Source organism: Muntiacus reevesi, chromosome 4 (assembly GCF_963930625.1).
Source record: "Muntiacus reevesi chromosome 4, mMunRee1.1, whole genome shotgun sequence".
Lineage (NCBI taxonomy): Eukaryota > Metazoa > Chordata > Mammalia > Artiodactyla > Cervidae > Muntiacus > Muntiacus reevesi.
In genome coordinates, this window is record NC_089252.1 from 66,301,454 (window position 1) to 66,322,154 (window position 20,701).

The 20,701-nt window shown below is 45.5% G+C and overlaps 1 protein-coding gene across 1 annotated transcript in view; it reads right to left on the reverse strand.

The window, feature by feature from the left end:
• The window catches only part of OSBPL10 (oxysterol binding protein like 10), a 311,518-nt gene that overhangs the window by 205,388 nt on the left and 85,429 nt on the right, over nt 1-20,701 (reverse strand). The window contains exons 2-3 of the mRNA XM_065932925.1: nt 14,047-14,222; nt 8,027-8,106 (exon numbers count right to left, since the gene is read on the reverse strand). Of these exons, the coding sequence (XP_065788997.1) occupies nt 8,027-8,106; nt 14,047-14,222 (256 nt within the window). The remainder of the gene's footprint in view (nt 1-8,026; nt 8,107-14,046; nt 14,223-20,701) is intronic.

Sequence of the window (20,701 nt, forward strand, 5' to 3'; positions counted from 1 at the left end):
GGACCGGATGCCATCTTCAGTGCCTCACAAGCACGTGGTTGCAGATTCTACAGATGCCACTGGGTTCGTTCAGGCAGCAGGTGCTTCCTGTAGTGAGGCCTCCAGCCAAGACAGCTAAGCACCTCCCCAAGCCCTCTGGCTCACACCCCAGGGCAGCAGACAGTCGGGAGAGTTGCAGTCATTCGTTGGCAGCAACTTGGTCTCCAAGTTTCCTGGGAGAACCCATTAAACAGCAGCTTCACATCTCCCCCTCATTCTTCACCCAAGGCTGTGGAATTCACCAACAGTCTGATCCAATTCCCCACCCATACCTCCCCAGAACAGATAAGCCTCCCCCAGAAATAGTCCACACATCCCCCACGCCTCCCCAGATAAATGCCCAAATGCACCCCCAACTGGATTCCCTGCACCTGCCAACATGGCTGCCAGGGGTGAGGTCACCAGCCCACCCTCTCCAACGCTTTTAGCATAGAAGGTACTCACAGAGCATGCTTTCCTGAGCCAGAGGGGACATGGAGGCGACCAGTGTGAGCCAGTCTGCCAGCCCATCACTCTTCAGCCTCCTCTCTCCTGTCCAATAACCCTCCCGTCTTGCCCTGATGGAACCCCTACATCACTGAGACAGAGGAGGTAGACCAGATGTCATGACAGAAGCAGGGGTGTGAGTCAGGGACTGTCTCACAAGTGCCCACTGTCACAGGGGTTATGTAAGATGGGCAGGTCCTCACTGGACACTAGCTTCCAGGAAAGAGAAGTCCTGCCCAGTCCTGGGGTCACCAGACCCCAGCCACTCCCCCTCCCATGGAGGAGATGGTGCTCTTAAACCAAGAAGCCTCACATGAATTGTACATCAACTAGCATTCCAGGGGAAGGTGGGGGTGGGGGCGGGGAGGAATAAGAAAGATACTTGTGAATCAGGCAGCTTCCACCATGAATATTTATATAAACACTCTCTGAAACTCAGCAGCTTTCCAGCTCATTCAAGATCTCCCAAGATTTATAATGAATTTAAAATCCTATATTAGACAATCACATTCCTCCATTTCTAAATCAGCATAATCCTCTACCCCAAAATTTGTGTTTTAATTTAGAATTCCCTAGCAAGGATGAGGAGGCCTAGCCATAGACCTATCTGATCTAACCACAGCGTCTTCAGACACTACCAGACAAAATTTCCTAGGACCCACTGCATTACTGAGTGGATGAGTTGGCTGGGGTTTGATGGCAGAAATCAGCCTGGGAACCAGATCATTGGAGCCATAAATAGTAATGCAAAGATAGAGCCAGAACTGGGACGTGTGAGTCCAGAGAAAGGGCTTCAAATACAATATTATGAACTACTTCAAATGCCCCCAAATATCTACTTTTCCTTACTTAGTACCCCCATAGATTTTTTTTTAAGTTACATTTTCCATGTTTTTTAGATGGACCCATCTCAGGCAGGATTTCCCTTGTTGGGGCTTTTGCTGCTGGCTCAGTGGTTAAGATTCCCCTTGCCAAGGCAGGAGATATGGGCTTGATTTCTGGTCCAGGAAGATCCCACATGCCATGGAGCAGCTAAGCCCATGTGCCACAACCACTGAGCCGGTGCTCTGCAACAAGAGAAGCCACTGCAATGAGGAGCCCAAGTACGCCAACTAGAGAGCAGATGCTCGCCGCTACTAGGAAAGCTCATGCAACAACAAAGACCCAGCACAGCCCCAAATAAATCAATCTTAAAAAAAAAAAAAAAAAGGAATCCGCCTTCTAATGCAGAGGATGCAGGCTCGATCCCTGGTCAGGAACCTTAAGATCCCACATGCCATGCAGGCAACTAAGCCTGCACACCGCAACTGCTGAGCCCACACACCTCAATGAAAGATCCCACATGATGCAACAAATCTCCCAAGTGTCACAACAAAGACTCAACGCAGCCAAATTAATAAATAAAAGATATATACTCTGCAAATATTAGAGGGGAAAAAAAAAAAGACTTCCCTTGTTTCCTCGAATTTCCATCTGGATCTAAACAATACAGGAAAACAAATAAAGGATGACAAGTGACAGGATGATAAAAGGAAGAACCCAGAAATGTTCTGAGACACAGGTCAAGATCACGACCTTGTACGGTCACTGTAAAGACAAACCAACCCAAGCACGGGGGACAGACCCACGGCCAAAGCCTGGTCTCAGAGTCCATCCTCAGGAGAGGCGGGCTCCTCGCGAGAAGAGGCGTGTGCTCTGTGTGCACAGGTATGTGTGGGAAAGACTGGAAGGACAGCCCCACACATGGAGCCACGTGACCTCTATTTCCCTGCGGAGAAAAGGATCTGGAAGGACACACATCCAAACAGTATCATCAGGGATTAGGTCTGCGGCTGGGATTGGGGGCAATTTTTTTTCCTTCCTTATACTTTCCTATCTCCTGAATGTTTGGCATTGTGTACAGGAAACATTCACAAATTAAAAAAAAAAAAAATGCTACTTCCATTACAGGGGGAAAAATGCCTTCACAAGTTGTCAGTGGTGAACTTGTAACAGGAGTATGTTTCTGGTGGAGATGGGGGCGCTGGTCAGAAGGGAGGCAGCTGAGCATAAAAGGAGCCCTGGGTACCCCCAGAGTTTGAGGCCCACACCCCCTCTCTCCCTGCTGTGGGTGTGGTTGGAGATTCGACTTCAGAGGCAGCGAGAACCATCACCTCCTGCCACATGCTCATCCTTTAGGAGCCGAGAGGTAAGGCAGCTGGCGTGTGGATGTGCTCAGTCAGTTCCGTCATGTCCGATTCTTTGCAACCCTATGGACTGCAGCCCTTCAGGCTCTCCTGTCCATGGGACTCTGCAGACAAGACTACTCCAGGGTGCTGTCATTCCCTTTTCCAGAGGATCTTCTCAACCCAGGGATCGAACTCAAGCCTCCTAGTCCCCTGTATTGGCAGGCAGGTTCTTTACCACTAGTACCACCTGGTACTAAGGTCCAGTTAGCATCCGAGGAGATGCATGAACTTAGTCTGTGGGTCATCCCCACAAGCGAATACACCTCCCATGTCTGGATGAGAAAAACCAAAGAAGCATTAAAAAATCCCTTACGTTTCCATCGAGTTGAGCCTCTGACAATTCCTTTAGCTGGCCAGAATGAAAGCCAGTAAAACTACAACCTTAAAAATCTGAATTTCCTTTAAACACTATACAATGGCTTGGTTCTTGTCCTCATCATCCCACTTCCCACTCCGGGCAAAGTAACCTGGCATCTGTATTATTCATAAGTTCCTCTAACACGCCACCCCACCCTCCAATATTTGCTTCTGTTGATTTTGAAGGACCCTAAGTCCTCTGTGCGTCCATCTGAAAAGAACACTGCCTATGGGAAGGCAGGTACACACCCACAGATGCATCAGAAACACACCTGTTGTCCCTGAGGAGCTTGTCCAAGCGCCTGGGCTGGATTGGTCATCCTTAAAGTGCTGTGCAGTCCCAAATAAATCTGAATTCTCTTGATACTCTCACCAGGTTGAGTCTGAATGATAACCCCACTTCATCTGCCTAAATATCTGTTCCAGGCAACAGTTGATTCTACATCAAAAAAGCTTTCACAAATTTTTATTAGAGTATAGTTGCTTGACAACGCGGTGTTCCTTTCTGCTGTAGAGCAAAGTGAACCAGCCTCACATATACATATATCCCCTCTTTTTTTGGATTTCCTCCCCATTTAGGTCTCCACAGAGCGCTGAGTGGAGTTCCCTGCACTATACAGTAGGTTCTCATTAGTTATCTATTTTATACAGAGTAGCAACAATGTATATATGTCAATCCCAGTCTCCCACTTCCTCCCACCCCCCACCCGCCCCCCTTGGTTTCCATATGTCTGTCCTCTATTTCTGCTTTGCGAATAAGATCATCTAAACCATTTTTCTAGATCCCACATATATGCATTAATATATGATATCGGGTGAAGTGTTTTTAAGTGGGTTTTCTTTTCACGTGGACCATTTTTAAAGCTTTTATTGAATTTGTTACAATATTGCTTCTGCTTTATGCTCTGGTTTCTTTTTTATGTTCTGTTCTATGTCCCTGGCATGTGGGACGTTAGCTTCCTGAACCAGGGATTAAACCCACACCCCCTACCCTGGAAGGCAAAGTCTTAACCACTAGGGAAGTCCCACAGTATTTGTTTCTAAAGGTAAAATCCCAAGCAGCTGTATGGAGAGTGTTCTCAGAGAGGATGAGAGGAACCCAGGGGAGGGAAGGCTTAACTTGTGTTCCCAGCAAGCACAACACAAATTCAGCAGCCATCCTTCAGGGAACTGGATATCAAGTTGATATTCACCTCAAGCCTAACTTAATTTTCACTACTTCTGCTTGAGCAGACTTGGACTTGATCATACTTCTGCTGTATTACAAGGTCTGTTCACAATTTAAAAATTCTTCCCCTAATTGATCCCAGTTGCTGTGCTATAAATGAGCAGTGACAGCTTATCTTCTCTCCAGTTCTCAACTCAGAAATCCTACAAGTCCTAACTTCTAATTTATTATTTACTTGAATTTTAATGTTAACAGATCAATCCAGATTCTCAAAGCTGCTCCTTCAGAAAATCTTCAGATTCTCCTATTTCTACTAACACTGGGTCTGCAGTGATCTCTCAAAACATCAACCCACTTAAAACTGGTTTCCCCACCTCAATTCTTACACCCAGAATAAATTCCAAATGAATCCATGATTTGCACATGATAATTAAACTATAAATTAACTGGAAGAAAACTGAAGAATGTTTTCTTGATTTTGGAACAGAGAAGCTCTTTCAAAACACAATGCAAACCCAAAACCCAAAAATGAAAATGTGTGTAAATTTGACTACAAAAATACTCTACATAGCAAAAGAATGTATTCGAAATCAAAATACAAATTACCTACTAAGGGAAAATACCTAGTACAAATGACAGGCAAAGGACAAATAGACTTAACACATATACAGCTACTGCAAATCAAGAAGAAAAGACAAATTCAACAGAAAAATGGGTGAAGGATATAAATAGACAGTTTACATAAAAGAAACACAAGTGGCCAGTAAACACCTGAAAATATACTCAGCTCCAGTCATGAGTTAAGAAGTGAAAATGAAAATTACAAGGGTCCATTTTTTTAATCTGTGAGACTACCAAAACCTCAAACGTTCATGAGAGCTATGGTTAGTGAACGGATGGAAGTACAAATCAGGACAACTTTTGAAGAAGACAATTTAGCAATGACTATGAAAATTTAGAAGACACATTCTCCATGACCCAGTACTTCCACTGATATAAATTCATAGACATACACCCCGAGAGGCACTGGAAGATGAGGGTCCAAAGATGTTTATTACAGCATCATGTACAACCACCACAATCAAATTAAGCATCCATCAGTGATGGACTTAAAAGCTCTGACATCCACCCCTCAGAATAGCATCTGGCCATCCTAACAAGAGTGTAGTTATTCACTCACTGTAGTATATCCAGCAGGGGAAAATCTCCAAGCTGTATCAGTAAATGAAAAGAACAAAATGTAGCACAGTGTGCATGAGAGATCCATTTGTATAAAAAACATCTGAGGTTTTTAACAGCTGAGACCTACAGATCCAAACACACACATACTAACACATACCGAAATTCACCAACGAACAGTCACCTCCAATTAGCAACAGGTAAAGGTATGTCCTTTATATCTTATCCCTTTCTGTTCCACTTAACAAAAAGTAAAATGATACATAGAAAAAGAAAATAACTTTATACTGGCCTGCCAAGGTATTTATAAAATATTGATGAAATGTCCAGAACGCCTACTATAATTCCTAGAAAATAAAGGAGGCCAGAGGGAGAAAAGCTTCAAAAGTGGGGCCCTACCATATATCCAGACAAAACCATAATTCAAAAAGATAGATGCACCCCAATGTTCATAGCAGTACTATTCACAATAGCCAAGATATGGAAGCAACTTAAGTGTCCATAAACAGACAAATGGATAAAGAGTATGTGGTGGTGTGTGTACACACACACAGGAATATGACTCAGCCATAAAAAAGAATGCAGCAATGCCACTGGCAGCAGCCTGGGTGGAGCCAGAGACGATCATACACAGTGAAGAAAGGCAGACAAATACCGTATCATATCACACAGGTGGGATGTAAACTATGGCATAAATGAGCTTATCTACAAAACAAAAACAGACTCACAGACGTAAGAGAATGGCCTTGCGGTTGCCAAGGGGTAGGGAGCGGGAGAGGGAAGGACGGGGAGTTTGAGATTAGCGGATGCAAACTATTATATGTAGGATGGCCAAACAAAAACGGTCTTTCTGTATAGCACAGGGAACTGTATTCAATATCCCGTGATAAACCATAATGGGAAAGAATATGAACCAGAATGCATATATAATTGCATCACTTTGCTGCAGAGCAGAAAGTAACACAACATTGTAAATCGAGTATCCTTCAACAAAATACAGTTTTTAAAAGAGAAGAGGCCCTCCTTATGGTCACCCAGACCCCAGCGGGGGCAAGCCTAAAGGGGCATTACAGTGAGTGCAGCTGTAGTAAGCAAGTCAAGGAGAAGAAAGAAAAAAATGAACACATCATTGTGAAGAAATCAGTTCAGGTTGTGTTTGGAGGCAGAACAGAGAGGTATACCTATATAAGACATTTCCAAGAGCAGAGAGGTTACAAGAAATGGAATCCTAAGAAGTTTCAAGCATGGGTCTTCCTATCAGATGCACGGAATACAGAAAAAGACTGCAACTGAATATCATAACGAACCTTGAACTAATGATATAAAAGAGGTAGCCCTTTGAATAGTAATTTTAACAAATATTTCCTGCCCTGAATAAATTCATCGGGCCATTATTTTTTATACCTTTTAATTGAAATACAGTCGATTTACAGTACTGTGTTAGTTTCAAGTGGACAGCAAAGTGCTTTTTTCAGATGATATTCCATTTAGGCTATGACAAGACAGTGAATTCCCTGCATCACACAGTAAGTCCTTGTTGCTCGCATTTTATGTCTATGTTTATACCTCTTAATCCCACACTTCTAATCTGCCCCTTCCCCTCTCTCCTTTGGTGACCCCAAGCTTGTTTTCCATGTCCGTTTGTTTCTGTTTAGTACATACATCCATTTGTGTTATTTCTCAGATTCTACATATAAGCAATATCCGGTTTCCCAGGAGGCACTAGCGGTAAAGAAGCCGCCTGTCCATGCAGGAGACCTAAGAAATGTGGGTTTGATCCCTGGGTCAGGGAAGACCCCGTGGAGGGCACCATGGCAACCCACTCCAGTATTCTTGCCTGGAGAACCCCATGGATAGAGAAGCCTGGCGGGTACAGTCCATGGGGTCACAAAGAGTCAGACATGACTGAAGTGACTGAGCACGCAGGCATAAGCAATATCCGATGGCTTTTTACTTTCTCTGACTTATTTTCTGTCTTTAATGATAGGAGAGCCTCTGAATAATCCGTGAGAACGCCTACCTCCTACCCCCTGCATATCTGATCCAAGATCTCAGAATGAATCCTGAAGAGAATCTAAGTCCCACTTGGATGCCAAAGTACCCGAGAACATGCTAACACACTCAGAGGCAGAAGCGCCTCAACAATCTGGGGTCTCATCTTATTTAAGGATCAGAGACAACGAGTCTTCGTGAACAGCAAACCAGACTCCTCTACCGCCACAGTGAAAACACTTGCTCAAGTTCTCTGCAGACCAACGACCGGCTGCCTAAACGGACAACACAGAAAGCTCTAGAAGTGTCTTTCCAGAATCAGCTCCCATCAAGTGTATGCCTGCCCCCTCACTCTACGTATAAGCAAATCCTCCCACTTGTCTCTAAGCAAATCCTCCCACTCGTCTCTCGGCTTTAAATGTAAATGTCATGGGACAAGTGTGAATTCCTGATGGTGGCGAACTTTAAGGATAATATGGAAAACAGCTCCCCAAAGAAGCCGATCCTGGGCTGAAGGTGAGCCGTCCCAGCTGGGGCAACCTGCCCCCGGTACCCCCCCATTTCCGCAGTTACTTACCTTCGAATTCGTCTCCATGTGGTATTTGGCACAAGCTCGAAGCTGAGTCACCCAGAACTGTTTCTCTTTTGCATCAGCAGCTGAAATAGAGAAACAATGGCTTGTAGCAATTGAGCCAAAACACATCCAACCTGTTTCTACACACACCTGAGGGCTTGGGGGCCTGAAGGAAGGCAAGGCAAACACCAACTGTACTCACGCCAAAAAATAGCAGACACCAAGTCTTAACCAAAAATCTCCCCCTCTTTTTTTAAAGAAATTTCTACAGTTCTATTGAGAAACTTAAAGCGATTTTCAGAATTTCATTTTCCTGGATGGAATTCATTGAGCCTATACAGATCAATTTCTCCAAAAGTAATCAGTACACTACTCCGGGAATTGGTGATGGACAGGGAAGCCTGGCGTGCTGCAGTCCATGGGGTCTCTAACAGTCAGACACAACTGAGCAATTGAACTGAGTTGAATCAGTACACCTATATTATTTTTACAAAAATTTCTAAGGTGGTCCAGTGGCTAAGACTCCAGGCTCCCAATGCAGGGGGCTGGGGTTCAACTGCTGGTCAGGGAACTAGACGCCCCATGCCACAACCAAGACCCAACACAGTTAAATAGATATTTTTAAATTTCTAACAGATTTTTAAACAGCTTTATTGAGATAGAATTTATATATATATAATTCACCTGTTTTTAGTATGGAGTGATTTTGAGTATTAATATATTTACAGAATAGTACAACTGTGACCATAATCTTGGTTTAAAATATTTTCAGGATCCCTCAAAGAATCCTGTTCCCATCAGCAGTCTCTTCCCATTTCTCTCCTCTCACCCCCTCTCCCCTCCCTAGGAAACTGCTAATCTGCTTTCTGTCTCAGAGATCTGCCTATTCTAGACATTCCATATGAATGGCATCATGCATATGCATATGTGGTCTTTTGTGACTGCCTTACTTTACTTAGCTTAACATTTTTTGAGGTTCATCCACATTGTAGCATTTCTATTACCCAAACACATTTTTTAAATGTCTCTATTCAACTAATAAACACCAAACTCAGAAATTTCAAGCAGAATAAAAATGAGTAAGATTTCTTGTCATTAGAAGAGGGTAAGAGGTGGCATTTGCTTTTTGGTGGGGCATGTCTAAGTGGCTGCAAAGATACTCTGTTAAAACACCTTAACCTGGGATTTCCTGGGTGGTCCAGTGGCTAAGACTCTGTGCTCACAGTGCAGGGGACTAGATCCCACATGCCTCAACTAAGGCCTGGCACAGTCAAATAAAAACAAAAACAACAACAAAAAAAAAAACCTTAACCCACACATCTATGGTCAAATAATCTATGACAAAGAAGGCAAGTCTACATTAAACTCGGAAAGAGTTTCTTCAACAAACGGTGCTGGGAAAACCGGACAATTACATGTGAAAAAATGAAATTAGACCATTCTTTTAACACCATACACAAAAATAAGTTCGAAATGGATTAAAGACCTAAATGGGAGACTGGAGACGATAAAACTTCCAGAGGAAAACATAAGCAGAACACTCTGATACAAATCACAGCAAGACCTTTTTCCTCCCAGAATAATGGAAATAAAAATAAATGGGACTTACTTAAACTCAAAAGGTTTTGCACAGTAAAGGAAACAATAAACAAAAGGAAAAGTGGGTATGTGTGAGTGCTCAGTCACCCAGTCATGCCTCTTCTCGACCCATGGACTGTAGCCCACCAGGCTCCTCTGTCTGTGGGATTTTCCAGGCAAGAATACTGGAGTGGGTTGCCATTTCCTCCTCCAGGAGATCTTTCTGACCCAGGAATCGACCCTGCTTCTCTTGTGCCTCCTACACTGGCAGGTGGATTTACCACTAAGCCACTTGGGAAGCCCAAAAATGAAAAGACACGCCCCCACACACATACACACAAACAACACTTTGCTTCATTATATAGTATATATAGTGGGGTACCTAATATAGCCCTAGGACAGGTGCTTAAAGAAGGCTTCCCTGAAGAAGTGACCCCCAAATTCCCTCTTAAACCACGTTAATAATGTATTCTGAAATGCTTAAGAACAATTTGGCCATTTTTTAACCTACTATGCCAAAGTATTTTCTACTTCTTTAAAAAGCAGCAGAGAAGACAAAACATGATTGTTTTTAATGCTGCCACCACACGTGGCTAACAGGAGGACCAGAGTAGTGTTTCAGGGCCCTTTTGTTACCTACTGAAGTTGTACTATGGAGTTACCAGCCTTTACAAAATAAGCATTCAGCTGAATTATCATTTTAATATGTATTCTCAAGGGTTACTATGATTGGACAGAACAAGGTACCAAATGCTGCCTCAGAGACCCTCAATTGTCCCCTGAAGAGACTTTTAAGGACAAGTCAACTTCATCGTCACAATATTCCATCTACAGCCCCATCTCTCAAATATACAAACTCATTTTCTTAAAAGACCATGGATACATAACAGGGTCTCATAAAATCCAAATTAATTTAATTGCATAACTCACTGCATACATATTTTAAAAGAATACTGCATAAATGTTGAAAACATTTTCTATGCAGAAAACAGAATGATTCCCCCTGTAAGTCTGTACTTTTTACAAAAATGACCCTCAGTATCATTTGTCATGTAGAAGTGTAGACCCGGTGAACCTCAACTCCAAAGGAAAAAGAATTTTTGCAAAAACTAGAGTCATTTTCCTCAGGAACACTGCTGGTTTGTGGCAGTACCCAAAGGCTCTGCCCCAAAAACATTCCTCAAAGCTGTGCATCTATTAACATCAAGTTTCATCTCTACATGTAGCAAAATGTGAAATGAGAAAAATCGATGCCCAGATCCTTGGGGGATGGACTAAGAACCAGCCAGAAAGCAGCAGAAATGTATCCTGCATTTGCTGTAGTGGATAACTTTAAGCTAAATTTAGCCCTTATGATTAGTTCGTGCAGATGACAAAACTTTGATGTTTGCTATTAAAACTATCCTAAAAAGAAAAAAAGTTTGGGGCTTAATAATCCTGAGAAAAACAGCTAAAAGGCAAAAAGATGTCTCCATTGGCAAACTGGTTAGACTGTTCTTCTGTATGGGGTTGTATCATTTTTATCAACCCTGACAGCCCTGGGTTGGGGGGAGGGAGTGCCATTAAGTCTGTCACCTGCTATTGTTTCTGTGTTGACAATTTATTAAGCAATAAACAGCAAAGCGAAGCCAAGGACCATATAAATCCAGGACACGCACTGCATGAATCTCCAAAGAAAACATGACTCTTCTCATGGTTCCCCAAAACTGAAAAACTTTCTTCAACTAAAGGCATTTTTATTTCATAAGTTTTGGGGATTGTTTTCTAGATCCTGAGATATGACTTGTATACAGATAATAAAGGAACCTCAGGGAATCCCCTGGTGGTCCAGTGATTAGGACTCTGAGCTTCCACCGCCAAGGGCCTGGGTTCAATCCCTAGTCGGGGGAACTAATATCCCACAAGCCTTGAGGCTTGATCAAAAGTTGTTGTTCAGTTGCTAAGTCGTATCTGACTCATTGCAGCAACACACGGACAGCAGCACGCCAGGCTTCCCTGTCCTTCACTATATCCCAGAGTTTGCTCAAACTCACGTCCACCGAGTCAGTGATACTATCTAATCATCTCCTCCTCTGTCACCCCCTTCTCCTGCCCTCAATCTTTCCCAGCATCAGGGTCTTTTCCAATGAGTCAGCTCCTCGCATCAGGTGGCCAAAGTATTGGAGCTTCAGCATCAGTCCTTCCAATGAAATTCAGGACTGATTTCCTTTTAGGATTGACTGGCATGAACTCCCCGCTGTCCAACGGACTCTCAAGAGTCTTCTCCGAGTCGGGTGGGGAGGGAGGTGGGAGGGGGGATCGGGATGGGGAATACGTGTAACTATATGGCTGATTCATGTCAATGTATGACAAAACCCACTGAAATGTTGTAAAGTGATTGGCCTCCAACTAATAAAATAATATTAAAAAAAAAAAAAAGTAAATAAAGTGCAAATATAATAAAGGAACCGCAGTTTAGCTACCCCTTGGTAGCAAAGCCTGGAGGAAAGTCAGCAATTGCTGGGCTCTGAGCTGGGGAAATCAAAGCCCTCAGCCTGGTTTTGCAAAGGCAGATCCACCACTGTCAGCACCCAGGTCAAGCACAAAGAATGAGGGGCCTTTTCTTTGTACTCAGCCTTCCCTTAAATAAATACGTTAAAAGGCATGGGTTTCCCCAATGGCTTTGCGGTAAAGAATCTACCTGCAATGCAGGAGATGTGGGTTTGATCCCTGGGTCAGGAAGATCCCCTGGAGGAAGAAACGGCAACCCACTCCAGTATTCTTGCCTGGGAAATTCCATGGACAGAGGAATCCAGTTGGCTATATAGTCCATGAGATTGCAAAAAGTCAGACATGACCGAATGGCTGAGCACACACATGAGGTGTGATTACCAACCACCTCCCAGCACTTAATACACACTTCTTTCCTCAGACCTTAACAACACTGACTGTATGTGTATGCGCACATGTGAGCAAATGTGCATTTGGGGGTCAGTTTTGTTACTCTGTGAGAAGACGACTATTTTTCCAGCAATGCACCTGTGACAGAATGCTGGTAGAATGGTCTAGCAATCAAATCACATCACTGCAGACAAGTTCGCCCCATCTGAAAATCTGTGCAGTGGATGTGCCTTGGTGGGGGTGGTGGTTAGTTCTTCTGTGTGTGCGTGTGCTCAGGTGCTTCATTAGTGTCCGAATCTTTGTGACCCCATGGACTGTAGCCCACCAGGCTCCTCTGCCCCTGGGATTCTCCAGGCAATACTGGAGTGGGTGGCCATACCCTCCTCCAGGGGATCTTTCCAACACAAGAGTCAAACCCATGCCTCCTGCATTTCTTGCACAGGCAAATTCTTTACTGCTGAGCCACTGGGGAAGCCCCAGTTAGTACCTCCAGTTGCAGCCAAATGCTGGGCTCCTAGCTTTCAACAAGAGATGGGGAGATAGTAGACAACAGGAAATAACACCAGTTGGCTTTTCACCAGGCTCTAGGGCCACAGAGGGTTAAATAAAGTACAAGTAGGGGAAATTCTCTGGCGGCCCAGTGGTTACAACCCAGCATTACCACTGCTAAGGGCCTAGGTTCAATCCCTAGTCAGGGAACTAACATCCCATGAGTTGCTTGATGCAGCCCCCAAAATAAAGTAGAAGTGAAGGGGCCTTTACTAACAGCTGGTTCTAGAGAAACTCTGAGTTGAGGACACCATGACCCTTTTCTTAAAAAAAAAAAATAAAAGATTTGTTATTTTTTTAAGTTTTGTGTGTTTTTTTGACGTGGACCATTTTTAAAGTCTTTATTGAATGTGTTACCATACTGCTTCCGTTTCATGTTTTGGCTTTTTGGCTGCAAGGCCTGAGAGATCCCAGCTTCCCCAGCCAGGGATCAAAACCGCACCACCTGCATTGCAAGGCAAAGTCTTAGCCTCTGGATCACCAGGAAGGTCCCCACCATGATCCCTAAAAGACTTGTTTGAACTTCCCTGGCGATCCACTGGTTAAGCTACCATGCTTCCGCTGCAGGGGCACGGGTTCCATCCTTCGTCCTGGAAGATCCCACATGTCATGCAGTGCAATCACAAAGAAAAAATAGAAAGAAAGGGGGGGAAAGGCTTATTTTATCTTTAGAGCAGCCTCATGGGTACTGAAGAGTCACCATATAAGGTACAAGCAAATCTATACTGAGCTAATATAATATGAAAAATCCACCAAAGTCCTAAGGTTCAGCCAGCTTTGCGATCACTCACCTTGCATTTGTCCTTAATTCCTTAGTTAATGAGGACAAATACTTCCTAATCTCAGCTCCTCTCCCCACCTCAAGAGGAGGAGAGGCAGTGTCTGTCACCAGAGTCCTCAAATACGGCCAACTGTTAAAGGTGATTTTAAAAAAAATTGAAAAACCAGAGTGCCATCACCATGTTACCTGTGAGCCCACGAGGCCCATCTGCAAAGCTCCCGGGGGGTGAACATACCTCTCAGTTTGTACATCTCCCCGTTGGCAGCGTACACGACCAGCATGTGGGGCGCTTCGTCGCTCAGGGACACGATGGCGCCAGAAAGAGACAGGGCCCCTCGAGGCTTCTGGTGCTTGCTCTGCTCGTTCACAAAATACTGCAGGGTGCCAGCCTCGAAATCCAGCACGAAGTACCTGGGCGGAGAGATCACAGGGCGGCGGTTTTCTCTCTGAGCAAAGAGGAGGAGGAACAGAATCCTTCTGTTGACATCAAGGGTCCCAATCCAGGATGCTGGGAGCTAAAAGTCCCTGCCAGACACCCACACAAGCCAAGAACGGAGATTGTCGTGGCTCCTGAGCAGAGGCCAGGCCCATTTGGGATATGGTGGGATGCCCACAGATACACATAAGCCTCAGGATGGTAGAGAAGAGCAAGGCGCTGGGACACAGAATCTGGTAACAGAATCGACATGACTTCACGGGAACACCTGAAATTCACACCCCGGAAGCAGCAAGCTGGACTGGACTCCAGGGCAGCCTGGGAGCTGTATGGGGCCTGAGCCCCAGGGCTGGTCCAGCCAGGGATTAGAAGTGCTCACGGAGCTCTCTAACCTCCAGTGGGCCCTTCCACGGAACACTTTTCACACAACAGGGCAAGAATTCCCTTCGCTCTGGGAGGCCGCAACGCCGCTGGAGTCTATATCCAGGGGAAAAACAGGGGAACTGCTAGTTGTCTGAATGGCTCAAACAAATCTTAGGAGGTGAGTACCTGGCCTATTGACAGTCACAATCTATCAGCAGAAAGTAGTCCAGACAACTTCCCCTTCTCCACAAGCTGTCTTCATCAGAGACCCACATTCCCCTTGGAGCCCAGAGGCTCAGCACAGCCCCTGCAGGCTTTCCCCGCCTCCCACTGTCTGCTCCACCCAGGCTGGCTCCCCCAGCTGCCTCCCACCACAGGGTTATTGCTCATGCTGTTTCCCCAACTGCAACAGTTACTCAAAACAACACTGAAACTCTGTGCAACTGGGTTTCACATTAGCATTCAACTGCACCATCAGTGGGTTTGTCTCATTAGAGAAAAGTCCAGACGCTAGCTGACCTGCAGGCACACCCAAGCCACAGAACCAGTCTCAAAACAAATCACAGTGCAATTAAGGAGGGGAAAAAGTCAGTCCTTCATCAGCTTGAGAATATTTGCCATCCCTGTGTTTAGAACACAGTTCCTTCCCCTATTTACACTGCACGGTAACTTCAGGAACAACTCAAGGGCCACCAAGTTGAGGAAGCTTCTCCTGACCAGGTCAAATCCTCCCACAAGTTCTCACCCAGAACTTGCCCCTCATGGCCTTGGCCCCCGTGGGAATCTACAGGTACAGGATTATCCAATTCAATGTCTGGTTTCAGCCCCCTCCCCTGACTCTACCCTACCCAGAGACAGACAGTGCCTGACTCCTCACTGATACTCAGTATTTATTCAGTGAATGGATGAAGGGGGGAAACTACCAGATTCCACAGTTTTCAGTCCATGCACCCGAGCAGCTGGGTCACCACTGTGAACTCGCACAGGTACTAGAAAACATGTCCCGTATTTGAGGTTACACAGTGATGCTCACAAGTCAGATACCAGGCACGCAGACAATTCAGCCAGTCTGGAATCTGCAGGCACACACACAGTCCATCAGCATGTAACTGCGGTTCTCAACACAGAAATGTACTGTTCTTCTATATTAACTGGTGGTGGTTTAAGTCGCTAAGTCATGTCTGACTCTTGCAACCCCATGGACTGTAGCCCACCAGGCTCCTCTGTCCATGGGATTTTCCAGGCAAGAATACTGGAGTGGATTGCCATTTCCTTCTCCAGGGGATTTTCCCGACCCAGGAATTGAACCCAGGTCTCCTGCATTGCAAGCAAATTTTCTACCGACTGAGCTATGAGGGAAGCCCCTATGTTGATTACTTTTTCAAATGGCTACTGAGTTGTTAGGACATAAACGTACATGAAGCTGTTTGCAGATGACTGCTTTAATAAATGAAACCGCAGGGCATTTTCTTAACCTTCCAGGCACCACAAACCAAGGACGTTTACAAACTTCCACCCTGATTCTCACAGTATCCAACAGACAGCCATCATCATCCCTCATTTTTCAGGTGCTGGGACTCAAAGAAACTCCAAAACCCAAGTCCTGCTTGTCTGTGTCCACATCCACACCTGGTTCAGTCCAGCTCACAAACTCTCATTTGAGTCTCCCACAAGTCCTCCTTCACCACCTGCTCCGGGTCACCTCTCCTTACCCACTGAGGTGCTTCATTCTTCAAACCTTCCTGCTCCAAGAGAGCGAACCCAGCTGAAAGTCCCCCTGCCTGCCTGCAGAGGCGCCACTGCATCCCCACCCCCACAGAGCATGCGCACCTGACAACCCAGGGCTCAACCCTCCAAAACTCCAATTCCTCTAAGAAATCTTCCACTTTTAATTAGTTGTAACATTCCAAATATCCTGGCCAAGACTATCTTTTTACCTCTCTCCTCCCCCCAATCTCTTTTGGGTCACAATAATAAGGCTATACTTCTGGCCTCCATCACCATCATGGATAAATCAAGATACAAAGATGCCTTCGTGGGCCCAGCAGCAACATCAACCTCACCTGGGAGCTTGTTTGAAATGTAAATCCTTGGGTCCCATCCGAGGTCGGCTGGATCAGAAACACCGGGGGAGGGGTCAAGGAGGCTTCCAGGTGACTCTGATGCAGCCCAAGTTTGAGATGCACTGGTCTAAACTAACAGCTCATCACCAAATCCCTGCCCACTTCTTCCAAGAGACATGAGATGAGAGGACAGAATATATCTCCCAGTTTTCTTTGTCGGGATGTGTGGCCGTGTGAGCTGTGGCAACAGAATGTGAGCGGAAGTAACGCAGGACAGGAACACAACAGACAGACAGACAGACAGAGACTCACACAGGTTGGAATGGAGACATCCTGTGGGCCACGGGGGATCCACAATGAGTGTGGCAAAGACCCCCAGAGAGAGTAGCCTGGGCCCCTGAATCACCACCTGGAGGAGAGCCACCTGCTAAAAAACACCCTTATCATTTCTACAAGGATGAGAAAGAGGCTTCTGCTTATCTTATGCTTCAGAGCTGTGATGGCAGTCAGCCTGACAAATTCACCAAAAATCTTTTCAAAATGTCTATTTTCATGTCCTTCTTCTACTCCCCCTTCTCTCTGTGATGTTGAAGGAAAATTACACGGCTCAAAATAACCTGGAGTTAAATCTCCCCTCTGGGTCCTCCCCACCATTCCATGCAAAACAAAGAACTCTCACCCAAAGGAAAAAAAGAAATGGACCTTAAGGTTGATTACGCCCAGCTCCCAGCCTCTGGCTAGACTCCAGAATTCCTTGCCCCAGCCGTTTAAGAGAGAACTACTCCGAACAATTATGAAGAACAGGCCCCCTTGAGACAGCAGATTTCCACATACACGCCTATATATACTTACTCTTTTCTTGGGTTAGTGCAGCAGCTCACTAATCTGACTGCTGCCCCTTCTCGCCTCATTAAAGGTGATCTTTTCCTGTAAAGTGCTGGTCTCGTTCTTTTTCTGAACCTCGCCTTCTCTAACTCCCTTACCCTGCAGATGTGAAAACCAACTTCTGTCCATGAGAGAGGAGTTGCGGTGATTTCTGAGCCACCAGGGGTCACGTTATTCAAATGCTGACCCTGCCTTCTCTTTAGGAGTCAGAGGTTTCAACGTGACCCGTATTTCCTGTCACGGTGACTGCAGGCATGCAGACACAGCTCCCGGCAGGTCAGAGCGTTGAGAGCAATCATCTGTACAAGTGTAGGGAAGGAACCTCGGTCTTCGACTACAGCATTCTGTCTCCACCCCCCTGCATCCCCCCAAACCACCCTGGCAGAAGCGCAGTGTTTCCCATCTGTAAACACGCCCCCTTTACACAGAGGAAAGCAGAAAAGGTAGCGTATAACCTGAGTAGGCTTCAAGGAAAAGGCGTAAGCCAAGTTGCCCTCCCCACCCTGAGCCTTCCCATCCACCCGGTACCCTTGCTGGAATGGAGAAAGGCTCAACACCTCTTCCCTTTCTGCTCCATCCACTCATCACCCAGGCCACGTCAGCCTTTCCGGCTCCCAGAGGCAGCTTCACAAATTCATCTCGTTCACACCAACCATATATTTGCAAAGGACATCACTCTAAGAAACTGGTACCAAAAAATGAACTGAATTCTGGTTTGTTTTTTTTTTCCCTCAACCAGGATGACAGAATAACCCAATAAGCACACATTATGGAGGCTATGGGAACACATGAATGATTTTTCACATTACCTATTTCAAAATGACATCCTAATTCTAACCCTCTGCCTCAGGCAAACACACACACACTTCCACTGCTTCCTAAAATAGCTTCCGTGAAAATACAGGTTTAGATCAGGTGCACTAAAGAAGGTTATCAATAATTTACTTTTTTTCTAAAGACAGTTAAAAACTTGATCCTATTTGGAAGGAAACGATGGGAGAATATCAGATTAAAAATTGCAACAGACTAAACAACAAGTGTTCTTCCAGGACCTCCTTTGAAAGTTGAGTTAGCAACTGTCAGTGTAGGTAGGAGCTGCCCACCCAGCATTAAGAAAGGCATTGCCTGGGGGTCACGTCCCCTGGGAGGAAGGAAATTACTTGTGGTTTCCCGCAGGGTCAGGGCTCTGTCAGGCTTTGCTGCATCAGAAACTCACAGCTTTCATCCTAAATTGAAAAGTTAACCGCATTTCAGAACAAGGCTTCACCAAATCAAGTGCAAACCCCAGATAAACTCCTGAAACTTTCTTCAAGCCCTTCCTTCTGGAGAAACGAGTAAGAGGAACCTAATTCCTAGAGTGGGTTCTATTTACTTAGCATCTCGAGCTTCAGTTTGCATCTTGACTGACTAGCAGGTGAACCTAACTGTATACGGAGGGAACATAGTTTAGGGGCTATGTTAACCAACCAGGGAGGGTGCTGGGGAGAAAGGAGAGGAAAGAAAGAAGACATCAAACCAACCTAGGAGACAAGCCATCATTCCTGATCAGGCCAGCCTCGGAGTGGCAACCTCGCTCTGTTCCAAAGCTGGGACCCTCGGGGAGCGGCAGGCCCACTTCGAAAGGGCTGAGAACAAGCCACTGCTTTCGGAAACAACACGTGAGCGCGTGCTTGCACGTAGACACACCTGCGTGCGCACACACACACACATTCATCCGTACGCACACAGCCATGCTCACTCGCGCATGCGTACATACAAGGCAGCTGCCCTTATGCATAACTGCTTTCCAGTCGTTGCATCAAGGGGAGTCATCGGTCAACACCTGTAGCCTTTAATTCCCACCCCCAGCTTCCTTACAGAGTTTCATGAAGGTTCAACTTCAGGATCTAAAGGCTGAAAATCTGACATTTTTACTTTGGGCGGGGGTAGGCGCGCCAATTGCCATCAGCATCCAGATAGCAGCCGAAAAATAAAGGGAAAGGATGGGGGGGAGGGGGGTGATGGGGGAGGGGGGTGATGGGGGAGGGGGGAGGGGGGAGGCGGGGAACAGGGCGGGGGAAGCAGCTCCTTAATGCCAAGAGGCAGAAATCACAAGCAAACTACAAGAGAATTACAAAGAGGAAAAACTGCAGTGAAAAAACTCTTTTGAAGAACTTCGCCAGACAGGCTGCTACTGACAAAAAACTAAACCATGTCATCTACACTTAAAAATGAAAATTAAAACAAGAGGAAGGGGTTTGAGAAGGGAGGCGACTGCCCAGCCCTTGACGCCTGAGCAGACACCTTTAACACTCAGGTTACTATTTCTAGAAGGGCGTGAGGACCCCTCCCATTCCGTGTGGGGCTCCACTCTTCCCTCCACGAGGCACGAGGCCTCGTCCACCCAGGCCCACGACCCCGCTGGCGCTGGTATCCCGCCTGCTGGGATCCGCATCACTTTCCCAGGCCCTCGGTTTTGTTTCTACCTCCACCCCCCACACTAATTATTTATCAAGAGAAGTTAGTCTCTAGCCCAAATATTCACACATCGTGGTTCAGGAACAAAGCTCAGTGACAAACTTCCATGGGCCTCACCCAGACAAATTCTTTATTCCAAAATCACTCTGTACTCTGAAAGGCGCCTCCTCGAAATCTTTCACAGAATCATAGTTTCTGTAGAAATCTGCATACTCCAGGCCCTCTGTCTCCTGAGAAGCTCCTGCTCAGACCGCTGGTACCCACCTGTGCCTTGTTCTGACCACGCAACAGTGACCTTGTTCTTCAGCGAAAGACCCTTCTCTGGGTTGAGTGACTACTTGACTCTTCTACAGATGAAAATTTCAAGGGTGGACAGGTAAACAGCACACTCCACATCTTATAGAGAGGAAATTATGGCATAGATTATAATCAGGCCATGTAGCCAGTAAGGCCCATGGCTCAAAACCATTAAGATAGTGTTTTCTCTATTTGCAGTATTTGCAGTGAAGATGCAAAAACACAGGGTCGAAACTGACAGAAATATAAGAAAAAAATAAAACACAATCAGATTAGGAGACTTTTAAAATCCTCCTTTTGCCCAGAGTTGGACAGATATGTAGAAAATGAATGGGAACATATAGATTCAAAACAATATATTCCCAAGTTTTATTTCAAATGTTACAAAT